Raw genomic sequence first — 15,597 nt, 5'->3', positions numbered from 1 at the left:
TAGTGCTTTATTATTTGCCTTCTGATTTTGGAGAGCAGTTAATATGTATCTGCTGACAGGCAATGCAGAGACTCCTGATGCTGTGTGACTTAAACATCTTGGTTTATGTTTCTAGATCTTTCTGACTATCAAGCGTTCAATCTCTGATCTAAAATATTTTGGCACTGCTCCAGGTTTCCTGCCCTTGTTTCTTCTGTTATCATTGCAACAGACACCTGCTAGCAAGAGCAGGAGTCTCATGACGGTAGAATGATCACTGTTCCAGCCTTGGACGTGTTAGCCAAGTGGTGCAGGGTTTGTTAATGCTTTCTCAACAAGAAGTGGCATGGGAAAATGACAATAAAACAAAAAAAATGCTCTGAGGTATTCTTTCTACTAGGTGAGCTCCAGCTTCATGAAACAGACTGAGCACTGGGGTGAAAATCAGGAAGAGAAATTGGTTGAAAGGCACCTGTGGTTTTTAAGCCTGAATTTTTCCTTTCATAACAAAGGCGATAACTATAGCAGTCTGTTGTTTGCTGCCAGTTGGGAGGTAAAGGCCATTCAATATGTCACTAACTCCATGTAGCCGTTGTTCCAGTGATACAAGATACCATCCTGCCCGTGGCGAGTATACCCCTGGGCTAGAACAGTGTCACCTTCCTTCAGAAAGGCACAGTTTATGCATTACTAAGTTGCTGTTTACAACTGCACTGTTTCTGTTTTCCCAGGTACCCAGAACAGGGAGCCAAACTACACTTTATCAGGTACAGTAAAATCTTCATCCAGTCTTCCCTGACATGTGATGAACTGTTCCCCAGCAGTTTCCAGGTTCACTGGGTCCCGCTCACTGTTGCTGTGACAGGCAGCCTTTTTTCAGGAGAGGGTAGGAAAGGATAGTTCATATAGAAATTATTCCTATTCTTAACAACACTTCGCAGGTGATAATCACCCCCAACTTTATTTTTTTATTGCAGATGCAACCATCTTTTTTTTTCTTTTTCAATTGCAGAGGACAGCATCTGTTGCAAAAACAAGCTGGAGGAGTTGTTATAATCTACCTGTGCTCTTCCACTGCATATAACACTTCCTTCTTTTCCTCATTTTATATCCTCCAGGGAGAACCTTCACTTACTGGAGGAGGGCCAGGGTCTTCCCCGAGAGGAGCTGGATGAACGAATTGCCAGAGAGGAGTTCAGGAGACCACGGGAGTCATTGCTGAATATCTGCACGGAGTTTTACAAGCACTGTGGTCCACGGCTGAAGATTTTGCAGAATCTGGCTGGTGAGCCCCGAGTGACTTCTCTGGAGCTACTGGATGTGAAGTCCCACATGAGGTATTCCACAGGCATTCTGGTTTTACTTGTTCATTTCAGGGGCATTCCTTTCCTTTAGGTCTTAATGTTTCATAATAGCAGACCGAATCACTTTGGTAGTATAGTTGCATGTTGCTGTTTGAAACATGCAGAGCCTGTTTCGGGTGTTCCTTAGATTGTACCTGATGCTGCCTGTGTGTAAGGAAGGTTTCATATGCTCTCTTCTGATCTCATTCAGACCCCATCTCCAGTGGATGTAACATGTCTGCGGAAGCCCATTTGATACATCAGAATAAGTTGTAGTGAGGAGCAGAGCAGATAAGGCTGTCTCTGCAGGGCGAGGGATGGGGAAACTGCCTAGCTGGCTGAATACGGACCTTTATCCTCTCCTGTGACACTGTGCATCAGAACCAGCTGCTAACAAGCAAGAAGGGGAGAGCAACCACTGCACTATATTGCATAAGTGCAGTAGGGCAGGAGGCATTTACGGGACCACCACCTCAGCGTGTGGTACAGCAGCTGCACAAGTCTTTTATTAAGGTGCAGCACTGAGCCCAGCTGGTTGGTTGGATGCTCACTGCAAACTGTTTTCATGTGGTGCTGACCTAGAAGAAGTTGAGGGGCAGGGCCTTCAAAGCACTTTGGACCTGATTCTTTTCTCTGTGTTTGCGGTTCATGGTAAACACAAAATTGCACAAGTTGCTACTGAGAAGTTTGTCCAGATGTAAAAGACAAGAAAAGTGGTGGGCCAAGAGGGAATGGACCTGATTCTGTTGTCAGTTTTTCATTCATTTTCAGAGGAAACTCCTTTCTCACCTAGTATTGTCTTAGGAAATATAAACTCAAATGAACACAGCCCAGATACTCTCTGAGTTAGCCACAGTTAGCACTGTTCTGACTGACGCTAGTCGGAAGGAAAACTGGGATTAATATGAGGCAATCCTAGTGTATCCCTTGGCAGGGAGGGTCACAGGGAGACAGCTGTCTGGATTATTTTATGAGAGAGAGAAATATTCCAAGATTATTCTTTGAATACAGAACAGATAAATACCAAGAGACCATTTTTTTTTTATGGCTGAAGCCAAACGGTGCTCAGTAGAGTGTTAAAATAAATAGGGAAGATAGCAAAGATACAGATGTCTGGGACGTGCCTCAAAAGTGAATCAGAACCACCTTAACAGTAATTTGTGTTGCATGCCCTGAACCCCAAGAGGCCATTCTGGCTGCAAATTATTCCTCTGTTCGAGCACTATACCTTTTTCCTGAGGAATGCCCTGTAAACGAAGAGTGACATATCCTAGCGATGCCCTGAACGAGCTCTGTTCCTGCCCCCTGGACCAAGGAAAATCCTCAAAAAGCTCTTTTACATGCATGCTCTGAAAAAAATGGCAAAGCCACTTAGCTGGCAGATTCTGTCACAGTTAGAGATCTTTGGATTCAGGCTGCCTCTGTAGAACATAAAATTGTGTTTGACATAAATTTAGGTCTTGTTTAACAAATGCCACTAGTTTCTTTGGGAACAGGGAGGTATTTTTTGTTTGGTTTGTGTGTTTGCATACGAATTGATTGTTGGTGTTACCTGCCTCTGGCAAATGTTTACTAATCCAGAGAGAAATTTTAAACAAGAGATGTCTGTTTCCACAGAAACATGTCATTCTTATGTAGTGCTTGGCTGCAAAAACCAGAAAACCTAATGGACATGGCTACTTTGCAGTGTCACCTTTACATTTTTTCCAAGGGACACAAGCCTCAGGAATCATTACATCTGTTTAGCTGTATTACAGACTCCATGATTTCTAGCAATACAAGCCTGAGATAACTTTAATCTTATGTTAGAAACAAAAGTGAGATTCACAGTTCAGATTATGTCCTTGGTTAGATGTGTTGGGGTTTATGATTTCAATGGGGGTGAGGAACATGTGTCTGATGAATGAACTTTATTTAGTGCAGTAAACTGAAGGACTTGCTTTTTACTATCCTAGTCTTACATTTGTACATAATATAAGAATGCTCCGAGTGTACTACCCAGAAGTATTTGCAGTTTGACAGTAATGTGGGAACTCCATTTCTACATGTTTTTATACTCCAGAGTAATTGTGTTTAATTGTTCTTAAACTATTTTATGTCCCTCTCTTAAAAGACGAGTTTAAAAAGCATAATTCATATATACAGAAGGTGTTATTGGTATATTTTCTGGAAAGATACTTTCCTGTGAGAAGACTTCCATGGAGTAGAGTCACAGTACACAGTAGTAACTAGCAAATAGTGCATTCTTTTCAAGAGAGAAGGTCTTTCATGGTCAAAGGTCACAGCAGTAAAACTAAGGGATTGGTTTGCAGAAGATAATGAGTTGTGCTCTGATTCTCTTATGTCTCCTGCAAAATGCTGGGAATAACTGCTTTCTTGAGGTTGGAACCTGAATTGCTTTATCATAGCTAGCCCTAAATAAAAAGCAAACATTGTCTTGATTCTTACATAAATATCAATGAAACGACTGACAGGATTTAACCACTGCAGTAAAAAAACTTTTCTAAGTAGAGAGCAGATTTACCAGAATGTGATGAGACAGCCATGGTCCTGGGAGGCTGACAGATGCCATTTCAAAGACTTCAGAAAACAAGACGAATATGCTAGTCACTTCAGACAGGATTCATCCCATCCAATTTTAGCCATTCAAAAGTTAAGTGTTTAGTCTGGAAAAGTCATAAAGATCTCCTTGGACCCAATGAAGAGGGAGATGCACATCCAGTGAGCTGTTTATCCCGGTATTTCAGGAAGATAAGAATTTCCCAGGTTGCTTATTTCTATGTGAACGGAGCTAGAAGATGAATTGAGATTGACATCTCAAGTTGGAGGAGATGGATCTCACAATTTATAATGCATAAGAAAGTCATACGCCCATGTGTGCCACTGATAATTGTATTGCCAGAAAGAGGGATAATTATATGATAATTTAAATTTCTCAGTGTTTAAGAAAACAGACCTAGTCCATAGTAGGACTAAGTAGTTGTAACAAGTAATAATAAAGAAATACTGGATAAATAAATTTTTGGTTAATCTGAGGAACTTGTTGCCCTTGATACTGCAGATTTTGAAGAAAATGGAATTATGTTCCATTAGTTGAAGGCATTTCAGAAAAAGCCTCCGAAGCCCCCACAATACGAATAGGATTTTATTGTAATAATCCACTACAAAGCCTATTGATGTTTCAGGAGGTATACAGGTTTCCGTCCCTTTTATTAATAGATGTAGCTTTGTTACTTGTCTTTGTCTACTGCAAATATTCAAGTATTTCAGTATGCCTTTGTCAAACTGCAAGTGTAAGTTAAATGTTGACATGGTATTTCACAGTCAATACAGAAAATGCCATCGGTGAGGCCATCTGGGAGGGTTAAAAGAAGCAACAGCAACACAAGCTGTAGAGGTGTTAGGAGAAACAAATCAAAGCTGCTGGGACTAATCATACAAAGCACATGTTGTGTAAACCTGGGGGATGGCACATTATTTTTAAAATTTAACACCTGATAATTGCACAGTGAGACCTCTTGAAGTGGTGACACTGAAAAACAAACACAAAACCAAACCAAATCACTCAACTGACATACAGGTGATGTCAGATCTGTGTTTCATAGGCATTTGCAATGTTCTAATCTCACTAAGAGCTCAGGTACTTTTTTACTAGCCACACAAATCCATGATTCCTGACGTTCCTTTTGTGCTTTTAATATCAATGTAAAAATATTCTTCAGACCATTCAGGTAAATATAAACATAAATATAAACAGTGATTCCAGCAAAAGAATCTTAATGGACCAGGAACTGTGGTATCAGGTCTAAGAGTATAAATAGCAGCGCATTTGACGTTTGCATCTTTATCTTTTTACTAGGCTACTGAAGATTTATCTGTTAGTTTGTTGGTATGTGTGGAGAAATGCAAGTTTGATTTTTTTAGTTTGATTTTCCTCTTCACAAACCCTGGGTTTAGATTGGCAGAAATTGCACACTCCCTGCTGAAACTGGCACCTTATGATACGCAGACGATGGAAAGCCGAGGTCTCCGGCGCTACATCATGGAGATGCTGCCCATCACTGACTGGACAGCTGAGGCGGTGAGACCTGCCCTTATCCTCATCTTAAAGAGATTGGATCGTATGTTCAATAAAATTCACAAGATGCCTACTTTGAGGTGAGCAGGTATAATGGAAACCCTCTAGGGTCCGTTTCTGATGTTGCAAGCCTTGAAGTGTGGGTATGTCGTCTAACTAAAACTGTCGTGTTGCAGTGAACCTTTACAACATATCAGAAAATGAACAGATGTTTTTATCTCTGTAAGTGTGCATTTATGTTGACGTTTTTGTTGTGTCTTCTGGTAGCAAGAGAAGAAATGCATGGTTATTAAGAACAACAGAGAGAATTTCCAGAAATCTCATTTTTCTTTCTCCAGAATAAGTCTTCAGATTTGTACCATCTCACTACCCTTTTTATTTATTTTATCTGTGAGTTAAGGAGATTAATTTTATTTTTTAATGGAAAGTAAAAAGGTAGTAAGAGTATTTCTAGCATGCCTTCTCAGGAAGATACTGTCATGTTCTCTGTAAAGATAAAAACAGTCTGGAGCTATGCAGTAGCTTCTGAATGCTCCTTAGTAAAGAGAACAGAACTGCATCGATTGCATCGAGTCAGCAGCTAGTGAAAGCCTGGTGCATCACGTAGTAGCATTATGGTACAGGCCTTTGGCAACTTCAAGAAGTATTCAATATGGAGACAGTGATAGAAATCCAGTCTGGTTAGTATAAAATCTCAGCCCTGTGGATTTTCCAGTGATCTGAGTAAAAAGAGTCATTGGTCTCCGTCACCCTCATGGGCATGTGCTTGAATCAGTCACTTTGTTGGCCGTCTCAGCTGAGAAGCCAAACAATGTTAGAGAACATCAGAATTTAGGACTCAGACACAAAACTTTAGGTCACAATGGGAATCATATGTACCCAACTAAGATGGAGCACACAACTAAGATGGAACAAATAATAGGGAGGTGGTCTCTTCTTTCTGGCATCACTACCTATCACTTTCCGTCAGCTAACAATCTGTTTTAAGAAGCTCCTGCTCTGTAGGGGTTTTAGAGGCAGAAATTCTGATGCTTTTCCTTCCTGTTGGTTTGATTCTTTGCCATGTCTTGCCTGCTTCTCGCTCATTCTTTCTTTTCTCACTCATACTTTCTTCTGCCTCAAAGGCAGTTTAGGGTTCTTCCTGAAGATCTTTCCTCTTTGTGTAAGCTGAATGAATGCTAACAAATTAAAATTCCCTTCATATTCTCTCTGCCTGTGCCTATACCTATGCCTGGCTGAAACTGTACACAAAGGGGTAGAGACAGCAAAGCCACTGGACCAAATGCAGCAACTACATTTAAACATTATTGGGCCAAGAAGCCTCTTAGACATGGGGCTGCATGCCAGACCCCTGGAGCCATCCACTGGGGCGCCCCACATCAGAATCTTACATGCTGCCTCCTGTGGGCACCCCGCTCCAAAACCAGTGTCTGATGGGAGTAGTATATGTGTAGGAACGAGGACAAAAACAAACTACTGTTCTGGATATTTAGGAATAGTGGATGCTGAAAGAGGAGATGTATGTTGGTCTGCATAAGAACTTACGTAGTGAACACTTGATCCCCTGTGTATCTCTAAGAAGTCTAGTGAGGAGCTTGACTAGGGTAGTGTTTAGTCTTGAGCTGACAAGTTATGCAAGCCCTGTCTTTCTGCCCCAATAAGTGCACGGTCAGATGTTGGCTAGAGAACTATACTTCCAAAGAATCAGGCCCTGAGATGAAGCATGTGAACTACTTTGATGTTACCTATGCTGTGTCTGCTTATGATTAGACACATCCAGTGTCTGTCATGAGCCCTAAAAGCTGTTTTGGTGAAAAAAGCGAAGTGTCAGGGAAGAAACGATCCTGAAATGAAGGATGTTGGTGCTGGTAGAGAATGAATCAGCCCTCCTGCACAGGGTGAGGAAGGTAAAGATTGTACTGCTGGGCCAGTTGAAGTTCAGGGCAGACTCTGTCTGGGAGTCAACTCTGGCAGAGCAGACTAGACCGAAAAAGTAGCTTACAGAGGACACTCACAGCTGATGGGGTTTATTCCCTGCCGTGAGAACATCCACAAGCTACAAAAGATGGAGGAGTCGCTCTCAGTTGGGAGCGTTGCACAGCAGACCGCTTTCCCCACACCTGAGACAGCTGCCTGGTGGCTCCCTTCCATTCAACACCTGTCAGAGGGGAGCGTCAGGGAGGGATACGGAGCTCACCCGCCACTGCTGTCGCAAGGGGGTTTGTGTCGCTTCGCACAGACCCCTCTGCTACGTTTCTCGTCTCTCTCAAACGCCCAGCTCTGTGGCTCTGCGCTTTCCTGAGCTGCGTGGGTAAAGCCTTTTCTCTGTTGCGCACTTTGTGCTCATCTTGGACATCGTTGCTGTCTGAAACGTTTCCTCTGTGGGCGTCAGTGTGTGTCGGTCGCCGTGTTTGCGAGCGTCTGGTGGGGGGCAGGAGGCCCGCGGCTAACGGCTCCTACTGTTGTATTGCAGGCGCCAGGTTGAGTGGGAGCCTGCCAGCAATTTGATTGAAGGGGTTTGTTTGACACTTCAGAGGCAGCCAATCATATCCTTCCTGCCTCACCTTAGGTCTCTGATCAATGTGTGTGTCAATCTGGTGAGTAGCCGAGCGGCAACCCCGTGAACCTTTGCTAAACCTCCCCCTGCTGTTGACTTCTCTGGACTGAAGATGCCAGTTCATTCCCATTCCTGTCATTTTACCTGTCCCCCTTACCCCTCGCAAGGGGACTTCGCAAGTGACACTAGAGATAGCAAGGTTCATTTTTGAAGTGGTGCATGGGGAGATACAGTGACCGGTAGCGGTGGTCGAGCGATTTATTTCCCTTGCTTCCCACGCACCACTTTGAAGATCCACCTTTGCCAAACTGAGCTGAGAGTTGAGGGCTGCAAGTTGGAGAGTGGGGTGGTGGAGACTGCACACACCTGGTAGATACGGGGAGAGGGCGGCACTGGGGATACCTACCATCTCCAGTGGGGAAGGACCCTTGATGGCTCTGTCAGGGGCCGTCATGTGTTGGCTAGTTAGAAGGGTTTACATGGGTGCATTGACTCCACTGTTTGCAATGTCCCTGGCTTGATCTAGTACAGGTTTGCACTGTACAATGTTCAGATCCCACTCGTAGTAGAATTTATGCTCCTAAGTGTGTTACAACAGAGAGATGATACAGATGGAGCCTGTCCGGTCATTTGGTGATAGATTGTCCTGTTTCTGCAGCTGTTACACTGGGGCCAAGCCCTCAATTTTATATTGGTGTAACTCCAGCCATTTGGACAAACGTGTATGCTTCCATTCCACCTGGAAAAAATACAAATGAAAGAAGAAAGGCTACACTAGCATTTTTATTGTTACTGGGTTCAAGAAACATTTTCTCCTTAGAACATAAATGTAACTTTTTCTAGCAATTACAAAAAAACCTCTCGGAGTTCACCGGTGCTCTGAGGGGCTTTGAAAATAATGATCATCAGCTAAAATGCAGTATCAGTTTTTGCCAGGTTCCTGTCCTTCAAGTCCATTTGGCAGTCATTGCTACAAGGGCAGGGAAGCTCCAACTTGTCAGAGTCCGTAAGACTTCTTCCTTGTTTAGGCAGAGATAAATACTTGGAGGTACTGCAAATCTGGGCGCTCGGACTGCTTAGGGTTGCTACGTGGGGAGCAGAGCTAGCTCAAATACAAGTTTAGAATGGACTTGCAGTTTGGCAAGCAGGCATAGCAGAGTGAGTCATGCCAGCAAGCTCTCCAAAGGGCCTGCATTAAGAATTAGCCAGTGCTCTAAAAATAGCAGAAAGCTCTGCGGTGCTGAAGTGCAGTCATCATGCTTACCTTCAGCTGGCTGGGAACATCAGGGAGAGCTACTAGGAAAAGATGTACTCTTACTGTTAAAAGTATTTTACCTTTAGCTGTCAGAACTGTGGCCACTGTGAGCTGTGGAGCACCCCTGACTGCATGCTGTATCTTGTGTAGACCAGTGGCATCATGAAGCCCAAAAAGATATCATCCAGGAAGGTGGGGAAATGTCTAAATGATAATCTATAGCGATATAAAGAAAGGGCCCTGCCTCTTCCTCTTCTAAGTTGCCCTTTGGTTTTCTGGCAGAGAACTGGTTACTGAATTTGGAAAAAAAGAGTTTGTTTATCTCCCCTAAGCTTAGGCATCTTGCCAGGTAGCTTCTCCCTGTTTCTGTCATCTAGATGTGTCTGGTCATGGAGAGAAAAGGGTATATACAGGCCTGTGATTTAATTCCTCCTGAGGAACACATCCAAAACAGTTCAAATAACTCCCCCCTAGAAGTGCTATTTTCTTGTGCTGGTATTTTGGAGAGTTCCAGACAACAGGTCACATGCAGGTGACTGCTTCAGACATCTGGGGTTAGGTGTAATGAATCATCCTTAGAGCTCCTGCGAACACACTGTGTTTGAGAGGAATCTGAACATTGTACAAAACCCGGCTTGGGTCAGACTTAGGACATTATTTTTCAAGTAGATCAGCAAAAGAAGGGAAAAGATGTCCAGTTTCAATGCAGACTTATTGCTTTGATGACATATTTTTATTTGTTACAGTCGTTACATGACATATCCTCCAACTCTAACTGTTCCACCGGTCCAGTGCTGGTCATTCAGGGCTGGTACTAGGTACATTTATAAATGTACCAGGTTACCTGTGCACTCCTCCCATCCTTGCTGGTTCCCTCTTCTCCCCTCCCTATCCCTGCTAGAACTCCTCCTCACTGGCCCCAGCTCCCGCAAGGACCACTGGGGGGGCTGGTTCTCCTAGATCCACCCCACCTCAGTGCTCGATGGAAGGCGCCTCCATTTCACTGACGTTGGAGGATATGGCATGGATGAAACTGTAAGTAGTCAGTTGTGGTGATGTGCTCTGTTTGTATTGCAGGTGATGGGAGTGGTAGGACCCTCCAGTGTGGCTGACGGATTACCCCTTCTTCATCTCAGCCCTTATCTCTCGCCACCTCTGCCCTTCAGCACAGCTGTTGTCCGGCTTGTAGCATTGCAGATACAGGTGTGTCTGCCCTGGCCTGTGGCCAGGCCTGTTATAGCTTCTGCTTGAGACACCAACTCATCGGTGCTCTGTTTTCTTTCTGCAAAAGCTGGGCAAAAACTGTGGAACATACACCAAAAATGAAAGAGAAGGAACATGTAAATTCTCCCTTTTCTTTGAAGGCTTGAACCGAGCTCAGAATTCACTTGTTGGGGCCAAGTCCACAGCAAGCATCCATCAGCTTAACACTGCCATTGAAGTCCAGGGAGTTCAGCTGATTGATGCTGTTTACGGCTCCAACAAGCATGTTAGGATTCTCTACAGGGTCTAAAGAATTAGCATAACTCTCCTGCTGCAGGGACATGGGCCCTGGCTTGGGTCACGTCCACGCAACCTACCTCTTCCTGTGGGACCATGTGTGCAACTGAGAGGGGAGTGTGTGCTCTTCTGCTCTTACCTGAGCTGGTCACGCAATATGCCAGCTCAAAAAAGCAGGGCAACTTGGCTTTTCAGCTGCTGACTCAATAGCATCCTTGTTGTCCAGAATAAAAAACAACAACCTGGACTTTTGGGAGAATTTCATCACTATTCCTTTCTGATAGCAGCGCCTTAACTATTACAGAGTCTTTCTGCCTCTGTTTCCCTTTCCCTCCCCATTGGCATGAAATCACACAGAAGGTTGACCAAAGAAGGGACAAGTTTCCTAATCTAGCTCCAGCTCGCATTTTTAAATATGCATTGGCACAACCAGTTGAATACTTCAGTAGGTATTTCTGAGCAGCAGGGCTGCTTGGGAAGGAAGGCTTATAGGGACCAAAACACGGTGCTGTCCTTCAGAGCATGAGGCACAAAAGGACTTTTTGGTACCAACTGACACAGAAAGAGGACAGATTTCTTCTAGCTCTGAGGTAATGATTCTTTAATCAAAAGCAAAAAAAGGTCACCTTCTCTGAAATATTTTCTCTTTTTTTAAAAACAGATGCCAAATTAATAACTTTTTTAAAAGTATTGGGAGTTTTTACTTTTATTATCTTCTTCTCTCTGTTCACTCATCCATGGGCTTTAAATGTAACTAAAAGCAAACATGTCAGAAAAACATGTGAGGAGCCATAATTCCCAATACTTCCACCAGAATATAGAATCACAGAATGGTTTGGGTATGAAACAGAAGTACTTCACACCTCATCAGAAAACATCTTCTGGAATTTCTCAGCGCAGGTCTGCAAGCTTGAGGGGTTGCAAGGTTCAGCTGCATTTCACAGCTAAGTGTGTAGCAAGTGGGAAGTTGTAAATGAGCAGAGGTTCTAGTGACAATCATTTCTATTACCTCCTCTAAAGAAGACAAAAGACCTTTCAATTTAGGCTTGACTATGTGTCAGGAAGTAAATGTGCATTTTGTTTATTTTTCCGGAGTTCATTCTTTGCATTAGGGAGGATGATTGGGCAGCACAAAATGAGGCAGAACAAAAAATGTGTTTAGGAATAACCTCTGTGTTTAATGTCATTTGTGCAATTTCCTCTGTTCCTTTTTTTATTCCCCATAGTCTGGGTCAGATCCTGATGCCACTCACAGCAGGGCAGCATTTAGGACTAACACTCAGCTGACTTCTGTGGGACACATCTGATTTTGTTAATGATACCTATGAATTAGGAATCTGGGCTTCTTACATCTTGGCTATGACAGGAGCAGGTGACATCTGTGTTACTCTGAATTCCTTTTGCTCCTGACTAAGTGGTCTCAGGGCTTCTAATTCAAATAGGTCATCAATGCTGGTGGTGTGCTGTGTAAACAGGGTGCCTGGGGGATCGTCATTCCCTGCAGTAACTTGTGTGTGTGATCTGCTGATGAAATCGTTTAATCCTTTCTTATTATTACTGCACAGGCTTTGAAAGAAGATTTCCCCCTAAGCCATGTCGTCTCCCCATTCACCAATCAGGAAAGAAGGGAAGGAATGCTTTTAAACCTACTGATTCCATTTGTGCTCACAGTAGGATCTGGAAGCAAAGGTCTGACTAATTTAACAAAAAGAATTTTTCTTCCCCTTTTCTGACAACCAATGTTTGCACTTTCCCTGCTCTCTGCTGATTTATTTTTATTTTTATTTTTTCATTTGGTTGTCTGTCACTGGCAGTGTGTCAGCTAAGTGCCCTTTGGGTCCAAGACTGAAAAGAGTCCCCCTGGGAGAAGTTGTTGTTGTTTCTTCTCTTTGTTTCAGCTGTGCCGTGGCTCTTGAGTCAGGTCTTAGATAGCTGTGCTCCTTCTTTTGAAACCGGAGTGCAGGGCAAGACAAGTCTGTTGTAGCAGAAGCCACAGAGGGGAGCAGAGGTCACAGAAATTGTGTGCTCCTGTGGATCACAGTCTGTTCAATCCATGCCACTTATCTGGCACAAGTCCTGCTCTTTGCTCTCTTCTATAGAGAGTGATCACTGGTAAATCCCTAAACGAAAGCAAAGAGTAAAGGGAGAGGGGAAAGTCAAAAGGAAATGAGATCATGAGACCACTGAATAGGACATTTCTTTGTGCTGCGTAGCTCTGTGTTCGTGTGTGTTTGTGTTGGTGCTAAAATAAACTTTGCCTTTGCTTGCAGGAGGAGAAGCAGCATAACAAGGTGTGGGGGACGGAGATTTGGCTTAGGGGACATTGAGATTGTACCCCATTTTGGAACTGAACAGTGTCTGGATCTTTTGGGTGTCTTAGATGGAATGTAGCCTGACCTTTCTCTCTCTCTCCCCTCCCAACACATCTCAGACAGCCCCTGGCTGGAGCAGCCTGAGGTCCTGCTGCTGCTCCAGACTGTTATCAATATCCTCCTGCCACCTCGCATCATCAGCACTTCCCGCAGCAAGAACTTTATGCTGGAGAGCTCCCCTGCCCATTGCTCCACCCCAGGGGATGCAGGGAAGGACCTGCGGCGGGAGGGGCTCGCAGAGTCCACCAGCCAGGCTGCCTACCTGGGTGAGTGCTGGCTTCTGCTCCCCACTGGGAAGAGACAAGAGATAAAATGGAGAGTTCAAGATGGTAGATAGCACCAAAGAAAAGGGTCTCAGGCAGGTTTGAGCTCTTTAGAGCTGCTTAAGGTCTTGCCCTGAACAAGGGACCAGGCCAGAGCGTGAGCCAGGAGTATCTCTGGAATGTATTGCAACATGAGCAGTACCTGCACTGCAGCTGAGAGGAAATTGCAGCACAGCTAGAAGTCGCCCAGTTTCCAGACTGCCAGGGTATAGCAGTGAAGCCACAAAAGGCAAGTCAGACTGTCTACCAGTCCCTAACCTCACAGCTTCACTGGCCCTTGGCTAGCTAGGGTGAAATCTGATGCAGTCTGCCTGCTGGCCCTGTGCGCACGTGGTCCTTTACTGACCCGTATTCCCTCTGCTCACTCTATGCTCCTGCAAGGTATCGCTATATTTTCTCACAGATGAAAGGAAAGAAAGAAATCATCAAATTGGAGATGCAGCAGCACTGCAGGTTATCAGGGCTACCTGGGGAGAGTTTTGTCTCAAAGCTCTCAATCCTTCAAAGTGCTTCACTGTTTCTGATTTTGTGAGGGCATTTATCCAAAGACTTATGTTCAGGTCTTTACTAACCCATATCTGAAGTATTGGGTAATGCTGATGGAAAAAATGGCAATGCACCATTGATTTATCCCCACACCCCAACAAACCTGGATACAGATGTGTGATGGCTAAGATATCTTGGCCATCGCATCAAAAAAGATGGAGCAGTCAACCTTCTCCCAAGAATCCCCAGGTCTCCCTGTGTGCTTCAGACCAAGGGAGCATGGAAAGGGGGAAGATTCCTTGTCTCTCGTGTGAGCTGTTTGTCCCAGCCCGCTTTAATATAGAGCATTGTTTTGAACCTCACTGCTGTTCATGCCCATTTGTAATGCAGTGCTCTCGTGAATTATGGCCCTTGGCTTACTGGACTGTATTTTTGTTTAGATTACAGTTTGGCCGTGACTCATACAGCTGCAATGCTAGAAAGGTTCTTTTCATTACCCCATAAATAACCTGGAGGTTATTGTGCTCACAGGGTGACTCTGTTTGTGGATATGCTTGATTAAGATTTTTGAGGTTGTCTGATCAGCCAGGGCTGTATTTCCCCCCACCCCCCCGAGCTGCTTTCAAAATATCTGAATTCCAGGAAGATGAAAGAACTCTGCAGGGAGGGAAAGGAGAAGCTAAAGCAAGAAAATAGAGAGGAACTTAGGAGTGAAGTAGGAAAATTTCTCTGGATATGGGACACTCAGTCCTGATCCTGAGGCCTTTATTATAAAGAGGGTTGCCCTCCTTCCCTGCCATATTGGGAGACTGATAGAAAAGACAGTTTTGACTCTGAGGTATGTGGGTGTGCATGTGCACGTGCACGCATGCATGCATGCCTGTGTAGGTTTGTGCCCACTGCGGTCCCCCCGTTCCACCCTCAATGCTTGTAAGGGATGCTATAACACCTCTGACTGCCATTTGCTGGTATGTGTTCCCCTGTAGCCCTGAAGGTGATCCTTGTTTGCTTTGAACGCCAACTGGACAGCCAGTGGTACTGGCTGAGCCTGCAAGTCAAAGAGATGGCGCTGCGGAAGGTGGGAGGGCTGGCCCTGTGGGATTTCCTCGACTTTATCGTACGAACACGGATCCCTATCTTTGTGCTCCTTCGGCCCTTCATCCAGTGCAAGGTAACAGTTGCTTTGTCCCCTGATAGATCACTCCCTGACACCAAGATATCCTTTATTTCCCTGCTGAGAACAGAGGAATAGCACTCCTGGAAAAACTGTGTGGTTTTGTAGGGAGTGACTTTTCAGAAGTTAGTAGGCCTGAGAGCCCTTTGAAACTAAGTCACAGGGCTTTTTCCTAGACAACACTAAAGACTATGCCCGTCGTACAGGAGCTCTGATCCATGGAGTACATCTACTCTTAGTTCTCCTGGACGGGAAAGTACTATCGGGCTCGACCAAGAGGGTTTGCCTGTGGACTTAATTTTGCCACAAAGACACTCAAAACACTTGGAAGTAGCGTGGACACTCTGAACCTAGGAGGGGGTTTGCATGGTTGGCAGAAATCTTCCAAAAATCTCTTCTGCACAGAGCCTGGCAATACAACTAACAGCCAGGACGCACCAGCCCACTTTCCATCTTTTGGGTGAAGGTTCTGATGGGACTCTTGTGGGTGGACAGAGAGATGCTAGGCTGAGGTGGCCAGGGCTTAAGTT

General features: G+C 44.5%; 1 protein-coding gene across 1 annotated transcript in view; it reads left to right on the top strand.

Annotated features, from left to right (window-relative positions):
- The window catches only part of UNC80 (unc-80 homolog (C. elegans)), a 130,592-nt gene that overhangs the window by 99,844 nt on the left and 15,151 nt on the right, over window positions 1-15,597 (top strand). Inside the window, exons 50-57 of the mRNA XM_010282051.1 lie at window positions 711-746; window positions 1,098-1,316; window positions 5,280-5,480; window positions 7,874-7,997; window positions 10,290-10,415; window positions 12,278-12,401; window positions 13,144-13,350; window positions 14,880-15,064. Coding sequence (XP_010280353.1) covers window positions 711-746; window positions 1,098-1,316; window positions 5,280-5,480; window positions 7,874-7,997; window positions 10,290-10,415; window positions 12,278-12,401; window positions 13,144-13,350; window positions 14,880-15,064 — 1,222 coding nt within the window. The remainder of the gene's footprint in view (window positions 1-710; window positions 747-1,097; window positions 1,317-5,279; window positions 5,481-7,873; window positions 7,998-10,289; window positions 10,416-12,277; window positions 12,402-13,143; window positions 13,351-14,879; window positions 15,065-15,597) is intronic.

This window comes from Phaethon lepturus, unplaced genomic scaffold (genome assembly GCF_000687285.1).
Source record: "Phaethon lepturus isolate BGI_N335 unplaced genomic scaffold, ASM68728v1 scaffold29392, whole genome shotgun sequence".
Classification (NCBI taxonomy): domain Eukaryota; kingdom Metazoa; phylum Chordata; class Aves; order Phaethontiformes; family Phaethontidae; genus Phaethon; species Phaethon lepturus.
The sequence above is the reverse complement of the archived record's forward strand: the minus strand, read 5'-3'. Positions and strand labels throughout refer to the sequence as shown.